Here is a 15000-nt window from a genome sequence, read left to right on the forward strand (position 1 = left end):
CAAACAAATCAGACCTCATAGGATCAACAAATCATTATCGAAATTGAATTGGAATTATTGGGATGCATTGTCAGACTTCTCTGGCCTTGACACGGTTTTGACCTCGCAACGGTGCAGGAAGAGGTTGCAGCTTGTCTCGCTCAATTTGTTAGATCTCGTTCTCCTAACTCTTTACAGCAGATGATACCGTACATGGAAAGAAATAAGGACTTCTTCTTTGCAGTAGAGATTATATTTAAAAAAAATTCTAAAAATGCCTGGTGTTGTTAGATAGGAATTTTGAAGAAGAAAAAAAATCCCCCCAAAAATGAGAAATATCCAATTCAGCTGCAGAGCATCAGGACAACCATATTATAAAATCTATATTAATCAGACCAAAACTATTTGACAAAAATGACAGTATTTAGCTGTTGTAATCTACAAGTCTTTTGTCTTATAACCTGCAAAACCTCAATAAATACATTACAGGAAACATCTTGTTAATATGGGAGAATAACTATGAACTACACCCCCCAAAAATGTGTATGGTTTAATTTTTCTCATCAGAGTTCATAGATGTAAAGTGATGTTGACTTCATGTGCAAACTGATATCATCACATCCTGCTCTGTCCCAGCTGCTCACCCTCTCCAGATGCGTCCTTGTACTGCTACCCGTGCTCCTGGGCGGACTGTCCCGCCCCGAACCCCGCCAGTCCCGAGCCCGTCGCTGCAGACAACGCAGCCAACCCTCAGCCAGCGCAGGCCACCTGGGCGGAGCCGTGGGCGGATTCCTTCGCCTCCTCATCGGGCCCCCGCCTCCGACCGCCGCCTCCCCAGAGTCGATTTGCCCCCTTTGGGGCGTTGAACCCCTTCAACCGCCAGTCGCCCTGCCCCTCGCCGGAGCCCGCCGCCCATCCCGCGACAGATTCCTCCAGAGGCGCGGAGGGAGGCGGGACGTCCACCGAGGGGCTCTCCCTGGCCCCCGACCCCACCTGGCGGCCTCCCGCGGACCTGTCCGCCCTGTCGCTGGAGGAGGTGTCGGCCTGCCTGCGGTTCATCGGCCTTCCGGAGGCGGCGGTGGGCATTTTCCAGAGGGAGCGGATAGACGGCAGCCTCCTGGCGCAGCTGACCGAGGACATCCTGTCGCATGACTTCCACCTGAGCCGACTCCACGTCACCAAGATCACACAGTTCATACAGGGCTGGAGGCCTAAGATTTAGCACACACACACACACACACACACACACACACACACACACACACACACACACACAGACACACACACACACACACACACACACACACACACACACAGTCTGTCCTGATAATGTGCCTGTTTGGCTGCTGAGCCTTCCTCAATGTGCCTTCCACTGTGACCAGCCGGCTGCTGAGCCCCACTGACTGAAGCTGAAGGAGAACCACGCCACCACGTGGTCAAACTGTAAGACCGACACTCGATTGGCTCTCATGACAAAGAGATCGACTCGGACGGACTCACTGAATATTTCCCGTCTGTATCGCAGAACCTGGGACTGTAGTTTACTAACACATGAGAGCCACGCGGCGAAAGTGCCCTGTTGGCAAAAACAGTCCACCACAATGCGTCTTCATGCTTCGGGACAGAAGAACGATTTTTAAGCACAACTCACATTTGTTTTGCCTTCACGCTATTAAAGTCTTGAGAAAAGATCCACAGCCCCGTAAAGGACGATGTTGGGAGGATTAATAGTGTTGCAGTAGGAATTAAAAACAGATGTAACTGTTGTAGATGTAAAGTTATCAAATATTTAAAAAATAATTTAACAGAACATCTTCCTTTTTCAAGTTCACTTTCTGAAGTATGTTGGAGATTAATCTGAAGGTCATTTTCAGTATTTTCTTAAAGAACCGGCAGATTAAATTATCATTAGTTACAGTCCTACAGTTTTATTTCTTCTTTGGTGTATAAATACCTCCAAATGCTCCCCAAAACAATTTAAATATACCTACAAAATTAGAAAATGTATCAGTTACTGTACAGATTTGATCTGTTGCATACAGTCATACGTCTCTCCACCTAGTGAGAAACAAGAAATTGCTGGTTCTGAGTGAATCCAGGCATCAGCTGATCGGGGGACAGATGTTTTCTTCCAGCTGTTAAATGAAACGGAGGCCTGCTCTGATGAATTCTGCATATACAGTGTGTCCAGCATAATGAGGGAATACACATGTAAACTATTCCTCCAAAAAGGTGTAGCCTCAGCTGCACCGAGAATTAGCACGAGATCATCCAAGTTCGCCAGATAACTGTGAAAATGCAAATTTCATGTTGTTGTAAATGTTAAAGCGTTAGTGTTTTTATTTGTCCTCGTGACTCTCTCGTCGCCCCCCCCCCCCCCCCCCCCCCCCCCCTCCCCCTCCCCCCTCCCCTCCCACGTCCACGTAATATTGATGTTCCCTCCCTGATCATGCAGCTGCGAGGCCACTGTAAAAAGGGCAATGGAGAAATAAATGAGAATATAAAATAAATAGAAACTAAATGACCTCTGGAAATCAAGCTGTCCTGTGTGGTGGTTGTTGGAAGTTGGAGTCACAACAACGCACTGACTGGAGTTAAGGCCGGATACAGTACCGAGGCTCTTCTCCTCTGTGAAGGGAAACGTTCTCGTTGCTTGCTTCATACAGTTTCAACGTACATCTGTAACAGTTATAATATTAGAGTTTAAAAAAAAAAAATGCTCACCTGTAATATGCAGAGGGGTTTTTTCTTCTTGTGTAGTACAACAATGAAGATATGCCGCATGCTGAACATACCCAGAGGGTCCACAAGCTGGTGCACTCGTCCCGTCGTCGAGACTGTATCAGCCCTGACGTTCCTGCCTGTCGACGTCATGTCAAATACCCTGGGGGAGACCACACACACACACACACACACACACACACAGAAATATGATATTAAATCAGGACTTGAGAGATGAAATCTTAGTCCCATTTTTCACACAGACCTCGAACCTGGAGGCCTCCGTCCAGACAGGAGCCATGGATGGATGTAACAGGAGGGATGGGAGATGTGGTCCTGTTTACTAGTTGCTCCCTTATCATTGTTAATGATTAATAAAAAAAAATAGTAATAAAAAAATATATATATATATATATTGTTGGAAGAGGGAGTGTGAACTTCTTTTTAAAAGGGCGAGCGTACTCGGAAAAGTTTGAGAAGTTCGATTTGCACAAACACAGACACACACACACTGATTAATCGTGTGACATCTGTCAGTGAGGGACTGAGACTCAGACAGGCAGTCAAGACTGTCACATACATAATCTGCCTCTCTGACGTGTGCGCACACACACACACACACACACCCCTCAGCTGTTGTATCATTGAGACCCGTAACTGCCACATCATCCTTGAGCTCGTAGCTGACGTGTGTTTGGGCTTGATGGAGAAAACAGTATATAAAAAAAGATGGAGAGAGAGCGAGAGGCCGTCAGACTGAAGGCCACAGGTAGAGTATTATGTTAATCTCTGCCAGTTTAAAACCGTCCCGGCAGAATGTTGCCATAAAAAGAACGAACACACTTATGTCCTCACTCGAGGACACTTGTAGGCATATCGTGAACTGTCACTATGGTTACTAAATGTAAAGTTTTTAAAAAAAGTTTTGTTTTAATCGAACCCCAAGCCCAAATCTGTGGCCAGAAATCTCAGAATGAAAGTAGAAAAAATACAGTACGACTTTATTAATCCTGAAGGCAGAACAGCAGGATACAGTCATGAGCTTACAAGATTCCACAACAACAATAACGATAAAAGATCTGTTCAACTGTGTTGTGTGATTGCTTTGAAAATACTATAAATACTGTAAGTCACAATCATTATAAAAGTGACTCAATAGATTAATTAAATAGTCCTCTTGGAAGATAGGAAATTAAGAGTTGTTTTTTTTCATGTGAACTGTCAAACTTATGGAGGCTGGTTTTCACAGACGGATATGTGATTCAAAAATATCAACATTTTGTCATGTCAATGCAGTTACATGCAGAATCCTCCCCAGCATGCACTGGGGCAGGAGGAAAGTCTTATTTCATGAATTGCTTTTTTGTGGGTGGCATTTTGTTGTACTTTATGCGCCAAAGTGTTTCCAGCATTTCCGCACATTCATCCCTGTAAAAATTATTAGAAATTTGTGTTTAAGCATATAACCATACAAAAGAACCACATATCAATCCATTCTTGGTATACTTTCACAAATTCTTTTTTACACAGTTTTAAATAGAAAAGAAGAGAAAATCTTCAGGTCAGCTGTCAAGATATTACAATTTAAACAAAAAATATATCATGATCCTGTAAACTTTCGTCACTAAGATCGATATTGAACTATTGTTTTTTTTTTTTATCCAATGCCTGATTATAGGGAATATTTGCTGGGGACAAAACTTAACATGCAGTAAACTTTAGTTGATTTGTATTTTATTCTGGAAAAAATAAATACATAAAAGCCATGCAGCAATATAAACTAATCAAGGTGTGGGTGAATATTGTTGCACATTGATATCTGGTGTTAATCTCCCAGTCACTGCTGACTCTGGTGTCACATGTCGATCACTGTCTGTTCACGGACTCTGCTGCAGCAGCAGCAGCCGCCGCAGGTCTGACGCTTCTGCCGCCATCTCCTCCTCGGACCTCCACCGGGACGGGGTGTCCTCGGTCTCCTGGTCGTGCCTCTGCAGCTCCTCGTAGACGCTGTCGTTGCGCTCGAAGTCGCCCTTCCTCCGGGGCAGCACGTGCACGTGGACGTGCCTCACGGTCTGCCCGGCCTCGGGGCCGTCCTGCACGGCGATGGTGAGCGACGTGGCGTCGAAGTGGCTCTCCACCAGGTTGGCGACCACCTGCGCGGTCCTGAACAGATCGGCCACCTCGTCCGGCTGCAGGTCGCGAAGTCGCGCCACGGGTCTCACGGGGCAGACCAGCACGTGTCCCGGCACCACGGGCTTCCTGTTGACCAGGGCGAAGGACAGCTCCGTCTGCAGGAACACGGCCGACGCCTTGATCAGGTGCTGTCCGAAGCGAAGGGGCAACATTGTGAAACTCACTCACACAGGTTCAGCTGATATGGGAGTCGGGAGCTACACCCGAGGTGGAAGAAGATTCGCCCTCTATCCTGCCTCCGATTGGCTCATCTAGATACACTTCCGTAATACTAACCAATCACCACTCGTCAAGTCTGAACCTAACCCAATCAGAGCATGTTAAGGACGGGTCCTCTTACACCTAGGGTGGGAAAACAACGCGAATTCTTCAGGCATAATTTCGGTCAGCTGCATGTCGCTGGGGTCCTTGGAAGCGGTTGGCGGGATTTGTAGTCCGGTAGCGCAGCAGCAGCAGCAGCAGCAGAGTGTGACCAGTCGGCTGACAGGGACGTAGCGTCGGCAAAGGCATAACACGAGCACGGGTAAGTTTCATCTTAGCTCATAACTGTTGATAATAAAACTATAGAAATAAAAAAGACGTTGTATTGATTCAGCAAATACGCGTCTTCGTCCCAAACGTTAGCGAAATGTAGCATGACGGAAACGACTTGAAACTTTAGCTAACCAGTAGCTAGCTAGCTAGCTAGCTGCCACTAGCTTACGTGTAGCTTCCAGCTTCATTCTTTTGCTATTAGCATGGTCCAGTAATGTGTTTTTTGAATCGGTTTGAATGATGTTGTATTAAGAATGAGACACCGAGTGGATTTGATCCTGTTTCAGACCCGTTCATGTGCATTTGGGCGTCGGTTGCTCTGCGGGGAGGTAAGAAAGTGGGTGAAGGGTCACAGCCGGGTGCAGAGGGGTTGGGCTGCGTGACCGACAATCAAATGTCACGTTGTGCCACATCATAAAAATACACTCACTCATACGCAATTTTTCGCCCACATTTCACTGGACATATAATGGATCAGTTTTTTAAAATGTTGTACCACATGTATTATATTGCCACACTTGACGTCCAGACGTGACCTCAGTTGACCTTTCACCTACAGAGGGATCATATGGTTATACAGTATGACTGTCCAGTCTACACGATCACGTAGTAGTGATAATAATAATAATAATGCTAATACACGTAGCCCCCATTTGGGTCATTCTGCTTCAGCTAAATTATGATAATGTCATTGTGGATTCAATCAAAGAAATTCTATATTTATCAAGCAGCAGGAAACTGGTTATTGAACTGGGATATGAGACCCATATCTCTGTTGGCCGATAATATCGACCGACATATCGGTATCGGCGCTTTTGTTTACCGATATGATTTTTTTTACTGTACAGAACAAACAATGCAGATTTTTTTTTGCATTTATGTTTATATTTGATGTATAAAAAGAGAAGTATTTTTTTTAAAATTCAAGTTCTATATATTTGGTTGTATTTGTGAATACTTTTTATTTATAGTTATTTATGATAAAGTATGTGGTTGAGCTGAAATATCAAGCCTCAGTTGCATTTCTTTGTCATAAAGGTTCGATAAAGACATCTTTGGAATCAATGACATACAAAAAAAACCCATCAGAAACCCTAATATACATATAGGCATCATCATCCTCCAATAAATCCATATGGGTCAGGCTCAGATATGAGGGCATGTGCACTCAGATGCCAGTTTATTAGGTACACCTGTCCTGCAATAATTGTACAATAATGTTAATCTTTTGTCAGAACTGTTTTAGAGAAGTGTCGATTCAAACTGTATAATCATTTTGAAAGATGAACTTTTGTCTGCCCTTATTTATAATGAAGTCCTACACATGGCATTCATTGCAATAGCTGGCAATTTTTAGTTGAAATCAGACTTTTTGTTTTTACAGAGAATAACGGTTAATACAAAGAATAATTACATGAAAATGTTAAGCAGGATAATGGATTTTTTTTGTGAGGACCCTGGTGAGAACTTTACAGTAATAATTTCTGTGTGTTTCCATGCAGAACACAATGGCTGCCATGATGCTGAACGCGATGCGGCGCTGCTCTCTCAGACCTTCCTGGGCGATGCGGTTCGGTGAGTTGTCTGCATCCATTTGTTTTAACGGTTTCTTCTAACTAGACGATAGAATCAGGAATGCAAGAAATTCTAAGTGTCTTTATGAACACAGAGTTTTGGCCACTGTCACCCTTGATGTTTATTATTGAAGTTGATGAGGATTATTTTTCTGTATGTTTCAGGGGCATGCTCTCTCAGTACGACGACCCAGCTTCAGGCTCAGGGTAAGTCATTACTCATAAGTGATATAATTTACATTCCCACAAAAAAAAAATCTAGATTAAAGTCTCACAAAGTTTAAACATCTAACTGTGTATTTATTTATTAATCTGGACAGAACCTGTGCATAACCATTTTCCCTAAATGATAGAAAATTGCTGCCTCGACCATCTTACAACTGTCAGAGTCTAACAATGTGTTTTCTCTATCAGTTCAGACAAAAAGCAAGAAGACGCTGGCTCGGCCTGGTGTGAAGAACATCGTACTGGTGGAGGGAGTTCGAACCCCGTTCCTGTTGTCTGGAACCACGTAAGTCTCTGCTCTGCTCTCATGGTCAAGTTGGCTGGACGGAACCTGTGGCCGTCTCACAAGTTCATGGTGCTTTGTTTGAAACGAGCACAGAAGGTTGTTTGACCTGGAAGTGATTTAGAAAAGTGAAATGAATACTTCTGCCATTGAATTGTCAAAGACAACCCATAGATAGTAAAAACTCTTGGATGAAAGTAAAACCTTTCTGGTTTTTGTGTTTTACAGATACGCTGACCTCATGCCCCACGACCTGGCCAGGGCAGCTCTGCAGTAAGTGTGTCCTCATGTTGTCTGTTTTGTGGCATCTGTGTCATGATGGTTGCAAATACTAGCCACCAAGAACCGGTGGTATTAAAAGAATAACTTAACACTTACTCCATTTTTTGAGCTTGCAAATAACATGTATAGAATCTTTAACCCTCCATTTTATACGGTTTGATACAACAGATATAATTTTCCTTTTTCCGAAGGGGAAAACAAGGGGACAAGAGTTTACTTCTGTCTCCTGTTATGCAATGTAAATTCACTTAGCATGTTTTTGGTTTTGTTTTGTGCTACTATGATAAATATTCTCCATTTGGGTTTCTCCAGGGGTCTGTTGAACAGGACAAATTTACCCAAAGATGCTGTAGACTACATCATCTATGGAACCGTCATCCAGGAGGTCAAAACTAGCAACGTGGCAAGAGAGGTAGACACACACGCCTAATCTTACTCCAAAATGATAACAATTCAATTCTTCAACATCAAGACATAATATTCGTACTGTTGTGCAACTCCTTCAGGCAGCGCTGGGTGCAGGCTTCTCTGACAAGATCCCCGCTCACACCGTCACCATGGCCTGCATCTCCTCCAACCAGGCGATGACCACAGGTATGTCAGGAGAAAGACATCTCTCTAACAGGCCTCTTCCATTTGACACGTACTTTGTGTTTTGTGCTGGGGTGGTAACGTTTTGATGTTGTACACTGCCGATGTGAGAAGTAATGAAATGTCCCTCCGTCTGTCCAGGCGCTGGTCTGATCGCTGCGGGCCAGTGTGACGCTATCGTGGCCGGCGGGGTGGAATTCATGTCCGATGTTCCCATCCGCCACAGCCGCAAGATGAGGAAGACCATGCTGTCCCTCAGCAGAGCGAAGACCCTCGGCCAGAGGCTCGGTCTGATTGGCAGCATCCGCCTGGCACACCTCACCCCAGAGGTACATTAAAAACATCCAACCACTTTCAGCTGTTCAAATTCAATCCTTCACTTCTATATTTAACCTTTTTATTACGTGCGTGTGTGTGTTTGTGTAGCTTCCTGCTGTGGCCGAGTTCTCCACAGCTGAAACGATGGGCCACAGCGCCGACCGTCTGGCCGCTGCGTTCGGGGTCTCCAGATTGGAGCAGGACGAGTTTGCCCTGCGATCGCACACTCTTGCCAAAAAGGCCCAGGACGACGGTCTGCTGCAGGACGTCATCTCCTTCAAAGTGCCAGGTAATAACAAAGTGAAACACGTGACATTACACGTTAAAAGGTTTATGGACGGTTGTATATGTTGTTAATATATATAAAAATTTGGCTATGGTTGAATATGGTCCATTTCTCTAACCAGCTGACACAAATGATGGAAATTAGACTCCGATGCAAAAGATGATAGCATGACACTGATTCATGCTAACGGATAAAAGGAGCTAGTCTTGAGTTTGTTTACGTGACGACCGTTTGTATATTTCTGTCTTTTCCAGGTCGTGATATTGTTTCCAAGGACAACGGCATCCGTCCATCCTCCATGGAGCAATTGAAAAAACTGAAGCCCGCCTTCATCAAACCTCACGGCACAGTCACGGCTGCCAACTCCTCCTTCCTGGTAAACACACGACACACACACATAAAAAGCTGAAATTCACTCGTAGAAATACTGTTAACATTTCTTTGAGTCTTTTCAGTTCAGACAGAAACTTGTACTTTTAGTTTTTACAGTTAGTGTCTTAAGTACTCGTTTGGGCTTCATATTAGCATTTTCAGGTGATATTTGTGTCCATTTATGAAACAAAATGTGTAGCGCTGCCGGAACTATCTGCCCCGATTTTCTCACAACCGTTCTTGAAACACTCAAACGTACCTGACTAGAAATAAACCAATGGTTTGTTTGTGTCTTCAGACAGACGGTGCCTCCGCTGTGCTCATCATGTCTGAAGAGAAAGCTTTGGCTATGGGTTACAAGCCTAAAGCCTACCTCAGGTATCCGCACGCTCTCCGTTTGGTGTAACAGCAACGCTCAGTTTCCTCAGTGATGCTATTTCAGATGATATACTCATCGTATCATGTTTTCATCCCGGCAGAGACTTTGTCTACGTGTCTCAGGACCCCAAAGATCAGCTGCTCCTCGGGTGAGTCTCACTGATCAGGTGGAAACATTCAGCCGATGGTACATTTGTGTCTGTAGGTAAAGACTACCAACAAAGCTTAATTCCATTTTCCTGTTTTGAATCTTTCAGGCCAACGTACGGAACGCCCAAAGCCCTGGAGCGAGCCGGCTTGTCCATGAGCGACATTGATGTCTTTGAGTTCCACGAGGCGTTTGCAGTGAGTTATGACGAAACAAAACAAATCTGTGTGAGCTATGTGGAGAGGTGGTTGAATGTGTGTATTGATCTCACAGTCAGAATCTCTCATGGTCTGTGTCTGTCTTTGTGTCCTCCAGGGTCAGATAATGGCGAATCTGAAGGCTATGGACTCGGATTGGTTTGCCCAGACATACATGGGCAGGAAAACAAAGGTAAATACAGCTGCGAGTCAGAACTGAACTTTGAACTGGTGTAAATATCGGGTGCTGACCGCACGTCTGTTGTGTGTAGGTGGGGACTCCTCCAATGGAGAAGTTCAACCTGTGGGGCGGCTCTCTGTCCTTGGGTCATCCGTTCGGAGCAACTGGCTGCAGGCTGGTCACCACAGTGGCCCACCGGCTGCAGAAGGAGGGGGGACAGTACGGACTGGTGGCGGCGTGTGCCGCCGGAGGACAGGTAAACTTAAACTCACGAAACAGCATAAATGACACTGAATGACTCTCGATACGAATTTGTCAGTTTTGGTTCCACATCCTGAGACGTAAATTTGTGTTTTGTTTCTACATAGTCTGAAGAAACAATTAAAGGCTGGTTTCTGACGTCTGGACATTTTCTAAAATTTTTCCGTAGAAGCTGTTTGTGACAACTTGCAACAGTTTATCGATTAGTAATCGACTACTAAATTAAACGCCAACTATTTTTATAATCAATTGATCGGTTCAGGTGGTTTTTATGTAGAAAAAAGTCATAATTCTCAGATTTCATCTTCATAAATGTGAATATTTTCTTGTTTCTTTGCTCCTCTATGACATTAATATTAAATATCTTTGGTGTGTGGACAAAACAAAACATCGTCTCAGGGTTTGTGGAAACACCATCGACATTTTTCACCATTTTATGGACCAAACAACTAATCGATTAATCGAGAAAAACACTGACTATGAAAATAATCGACAGTTGCAGCCCTAGTGACAACGCAAATGTCCACAACTGTTGTTCGAGACTTTTGTCCGGAACTTTTCCTGCCAGCCCCCCAAGTAAAATTTGGGGAAATACAGCAGGAAAATCTTTTATGACATTTTCCTGCTGTTGTGAACGCGTCTCGCTTCTCCTGCTGCGTTCTTCATACGTGAGAGGCCAACATTTCCGGCTTCAGTGATCCAAATAATCTACACATTCCATTAATGTTGTTTTCCTGACGAGCTTGTGTCCGTGTGTCTTCCAGGGTCATGCCATGGTGATCGAGGCCTACCCCCAGTAAAGCACTTGAAGTTACGTCTCTAATACGGATCTTCCTGTTTCGTCACGACAGCGACACACACACTAACATCCAGATAACCAGAGTGTACAGACTAGCACCACTTTGCCTTGGTCTGAGGGGAGTCAGATGCAGTACGTGAGTGTGTGTGTGTGTGTGTGTGTGTGTGTAATGAAGCTTGTGTAAATTAAACTTTGCGTAGAGGAAGTTAAATTATAGCAGAATGGTGCTGAGGAAAGGGTTTTGCCTTTTGATGTTGTGGACTTAGAGGCGCGTCGTGTCAGCAGCATCGTCACCGAATGTAACATAGCAAAGTCTGAGCACTCAGAGGAACCACAGTGCTAATGTTTATATACGCTGTTATATTTTTTTTTGGTACAAACTTGTGGGAATTAAATGATGTGATGATTACCACACGGGCACTCGTGTCTCAGTTTGCTTTTCTTGTCTGCTTCTGAATTTTTTTTTCTTTCTTTTTCTCTACAGGAGGCATTTTGACTCGTTAAAGCAGAAAAAGAACAGTCTATTCAGATTCAAACGATTTAAGCCGGTGTTTTTTAATTACCCTGATACTGTGATTACTTGTAATATCTTTGTTATGAAGCAATCCGAGTTCGTCTCCTTTTTATAAACACAATTTCTACATTTAGATTTCAAGGTTTTAGATTTTAATGGTGAAAGTGTCAGAATTTCACCGGATCCAACATCTAAAATGTGGATGTTTGCTGGTGTTTTTAGTCTTTTTTATATTTTATCTTCAGACAAAACAAGAAATTAAAGATTAATATTCACTTTATTCATTTTGCAGACAAACTCTCTCAATGCAAAGTCTAAAACGAGGCACAGTTTTAGCCAATGCCCAGTTTTAAGTTATACCAGACACAGGGTTGTTGTGGGAACATGACATTAGAAAGTATTATTTTATTTTAGTAACAGTGGCCTCGCAAAACCCTACGAGTGACTGTCAGTTTGCTGCATTAACTCAATGGAAAGTTTAACTGAATGAAAACGTGTGTTCACGTAGGACACAAATGAAATCAAAAATTGGTTTTCAGGGCCTTAAACATAAATCAAAAGATCTGGCAAAAAAACCTTTTATAAAGATGATAACACCAGAAAAATCCACATGCAAATTTAAGTGAGTATTCCTAGTAATAAGCCTGTTAGTGGACAAGATGCATCTTCCAATTTTTTGGGCATTGTCTCGACAACGACAACTTCAAGAACTAATGTTGACGGGCTGTGTTTTATTCCGTAGAGACTGAAACCACTGCAAGGACAGAGATCAATGTATAGAAAGCTTTGTGCCGCAGACAACAACAGCGACTTTGGAGATAAGAGGGGATGGGGGGTCTACTCGTTATCAGATTTCCAAATTTGCATTCCCAAAAACATGCACTTTGCATCACGGGCCTCGCACCACCAGGATGTGTCAGCAGCAGCAGACTGCGCTTTGGCTTTCCTCTGCACTTAATTGGTGGTGAACGATGCAGCCTGCGTATTGACAACGCGACTGATGTTAATGAGCAGGTAAAGAGGGGCTGTCCTGGTGTGTGTTTAAAAAAAAAAAAAAAACCAACATGAATATTTAAAATTTGGAAACATGACTGGCAGATGACTTAAAAGTTCCGGCTGCGGCAGCCGCGCGTACGTCTCCCTCATATATGTATTTTTGGGTGTTCATCATCACATAGTAGTGGGGGGGGGGGGGGGGGGGGGGGGGGGGGGGGGGGGGGGGCAGACTTGAGCAGAAGGTAGTTAAGTGTGTAATTGATATTTATATATCATATCAACACATTTGCCTCTTCTTTTGCTGCTTTGGTGGTGCTCACCGGGGAACCTGACACACACACACACACACACACACACACACCTGGGGCTGGTGGGGGGCTTGTTAACACAACTTCAGTCAGACGCTTCCGTTTGAAAATGTATTTAAAGATTTAATTCCTCCACTTTAAGAGAGCCGGGACTCTGAGCGGGAGCGGGTGATTAATGCAGCCGCGTGTGTGCGCGCCTGTCACCCGGGCTGCGGGCGCGGGGAATACACCAACCAGTGTTTTACTGCCGAGGCAAAACGGAGGAGCTCAAATGTAAATAGCGGAGAGAGAGAGAGAGAGAGAGACAGAAGAGAGGGTTTTGTGTTTTTTTTCTTTCTTTTTTTCTTTTCTTTACACAGCTTCAAAAAAGCGCCTCAACCCTGCGAGACACCGGAGACACGCCGCCACACGCCGACATCGCGGGGCCGCCGCCACGCCTCTCTCCCCGCCTCAGCGGGGCTTTGATCAGACGGAACCTTTTATGGGGAATGACTGGCGAATGCACCCGCTGCTGTCACTACAAATCTGCCTCACCGAGCGAGGGGGGATGCAGGGGAGGGAGGGAGGGATGGAGGGAGGGAGGGAGGGAGGGCGAGGCAGGGCTGTTCTCGCGGAGGGGGTGAGGGAGGGAGGCTGTGTGTGTGTGTGTGTGTGTGTGTGTGTGTGTGTGCAGATGCAGCAGCAGCAGCAGCAAGCGGCGTCTTCCATCTCGTCCTCACCTGCTGAAGCCTCCCTGCACTTGCCTCGCGCTGCTGCTGCCCGCCTCCACCTGCGCTCCGTACCGCTCGCAAACAAGTTCAGGTGCGCCGTCGCTCGCAACACGGTGGAGCTGTCTACTTTAATGGCGGGGGGGGGGGGAGTTCGGGAGCAGCTGTGACCATTTTGTTTACATTTCTTTTTATTTTTAAAGATGTCAATTATACAGTTTACATATATATATATTTGATACTTTACCGCGTCGATACATATCGTTAATACATTCCCTCGGTGCATTTTTCTAATTAAACATTGTGACACTTTTTGACTTAAAAAAACATCTTATTCTGTTATTCTTCGCACGTGCAGAAAACAGTGCCTATATGTATTTTATAATTTCCCTCCAGATCGATAAAGTATCTATATCTATCTAACTATCTATCTATATATCCATCCATCTATTTATCTATCTCTGTCTGTCTGTCTATCATGTATACAATAAGGTAAGAGCCTGTCATAGTGTGTATATCCATATATTTTAACATCCATACATTCATACGGCCGCCATAAGCACACATGTATTATAAAAAGAAAACATTCAAACAACCATGTTTCTTTGAAAGAAATAAAATATATATAACTTTTTTTTGGACTAATGGCACTGCAGTGGTGGAAATTAACTAAGTCAGCTACATTACATAAGTACATCACTTGTACACTGTACATTTTGAATGCAGGACTTTTTTAATTTAGCCTTTTTTTTTCCTATGACGTCACATTCGACATTACAAATACGCAGGAAAACAGTAGAAAGCAGCACGGAGGCAAGAGACTGCAGTACGTTATGTTGGTTGCTTTATATGTTTGCCTCAGTCTGCTCAAACTTAGCCAAAGAAGAAGGTTTAAGTTACTTTATAACACTTTTATTGCAGATTTGTTTTGGTCTTCATTCTGGCAGTCGACGGTTCAATCCCTGGGTCCTCCAGTCCGCATGCCAACGGGTCCTGTGGCAAGACATTCAAACCCTACATTGAGCCTTAAAAGGTGTGTGGTCGTGAAATTATAAATATTATAAATAGTATATAAAATATAAAATTGAGACTTATAGGGACAAGGTGAATAATAATAATCACTGAAGTGGTTTTGTTCAATCCAAAAGCTTTT

General features: G+C 44.0%; 3 protein-coding genes and 1 long non-coding RNA gene across 5 annotated transcripts in view; 3 read left to right on the forward strand and 1 right to left on the reverse strand.

Annotated features, from left to right (window-relative positions):
- Positions 1-1832, forward strand: part of gareml (GRB2 associated, regulator of MAPK1-like) — an 11191-nt gene extending 9359 nt beyond the window's left edge. Inside the window, exon 7 of the mRNA XM_035618020.2 lies at positions 616-1832. Within this exon, the coding sequence (XP_035473913.2) occupies positions 616-1201 (586 nt within the window). The 3' untranslated portion in view covers positions 1202-1832. The remainder of the gene's footprint in view (positions 1-615) is intronic.
- A 1848-nt stretch (positions 1833-3680) lies between these two features.
- fhit (fragile histidine triad diadenosine triphosphatase) lies at positions 3681-5182 on the reverse strand. Its single transcript, XM_035618027.2, has one exon. It carries the CDS (start codon positions 5043-5045, stop codon positions 4578-4580), a length of 468 nt encoding a protein of 155 aa, XP_035473920.1. The 5' UTR covers positions 5046-5182; the 3' UTR covers positions 3681-4577.
- A 93-nt stretch (positions 5183-5275) lies between these two features.
- Positions 5276-11742, forward strand: hadhb (hydroxyacyl-CoA dehydrogenase trifunctional multienzyme complex subunit beta). Of its 2 annotated transcripts, XM_047328628.1 has the most exons (17): positions 5341-5416; positions 5715-5756; positions 6930-7002; positions 7167-7208; positions 7416-7512; positions 7738-7782; positions 8104-8203; positions 8298-8385; positions 8524-8711; positions 8809-8989; positions 9241-9362; positions 9657-9736; positions 9838-9885; positions 9994-10081; positions 10200-10274; positions 10354-10518; positions 11288-11742. In XM_047328628.1, exons 3-17 carry the CDS (start codon positions 6936-6938, stop codon positions 11321-11323), a joined length of 1422 nt encoding a protein of 473 aa, XP_047184584.1. In that variant the 5' UTR covers positions 5341-5416; positions 5715-5756; positions 6930-6935; the 3' UTR covers positions 11324-11742. The 2 variants fall into 2 exon arrangements, with proteins under 2 accessions (XP_035473919.2, XP_047184584.1); XM_035618026.2 differs by lacking the exon at positions 5715-5756 and having other exon boundaries at positions 5276-5416.
- Positions 11743-13746: 2004 nt separating this feature from the next.
- The window catches only part of LOC118290400, a 5489-nt gene continuing 4235 nt past the window's right edge, over positions 13747-15000 (forward strand). The window contains exons 1-2 of the long non-coding RNA XR_004786406.2: positions 13747-13941; positions 14769-14880. This is a non-coding gene — a long non-coding RNA (uncharacterized LOC118290400). The remainder of the gene's footprint in view (positions 13942-14768; positions 14881-15000) is intronic.

This window comes from Scophthalmus maximus, chromosome 18 (genome assembly GCF_022379125.1).
Source record: "Scophthalmus maximus strain ysfricsl-2021 chromosome 18, ASM2237912v1, whole genome shotgun sequence".
NCBI classification, from domain to species: domain Eukaryota; kingdom Metazoa; phylum Chordata; class Actinopteri; order Pleuronectiformes; family Scophthalmidae; genus Scophthalmus; species Scophthalmus maximus.

Excerpts from the sequence above, each read along its gene's own strand:
- hadhb (XM_035618026.2), top strand. The coding sequence starts at position 6,936 with ATGGCTGCCATGATGCTGAACGCGATGCGGCGCTGCTCTCTCAGACCT. Across the intron at positions 8,204-8,297 it reads CTAGCAACGTGGCAAGAGAG|GCAGCGCTGGGTGCAGGCTT; the intron begins GTAGACACACAC and ends CAACTCCTTCAG. Across the intron at positions 8,386-8,523 it reads CAACCAGGCGATGACCACAG|GCGCTGGTCTGATCGCTGCG; the intron begins GTATGTCAGGAG and ends CCGTCTGTCCAG.
- fhit (XM_035618027.2), bottom strand. The coding sequence starts at position 5,045 with ATGTTGCCCCTTCGCTTCGGACAGCACCTGATCAAGGCGTCGGCCGTG.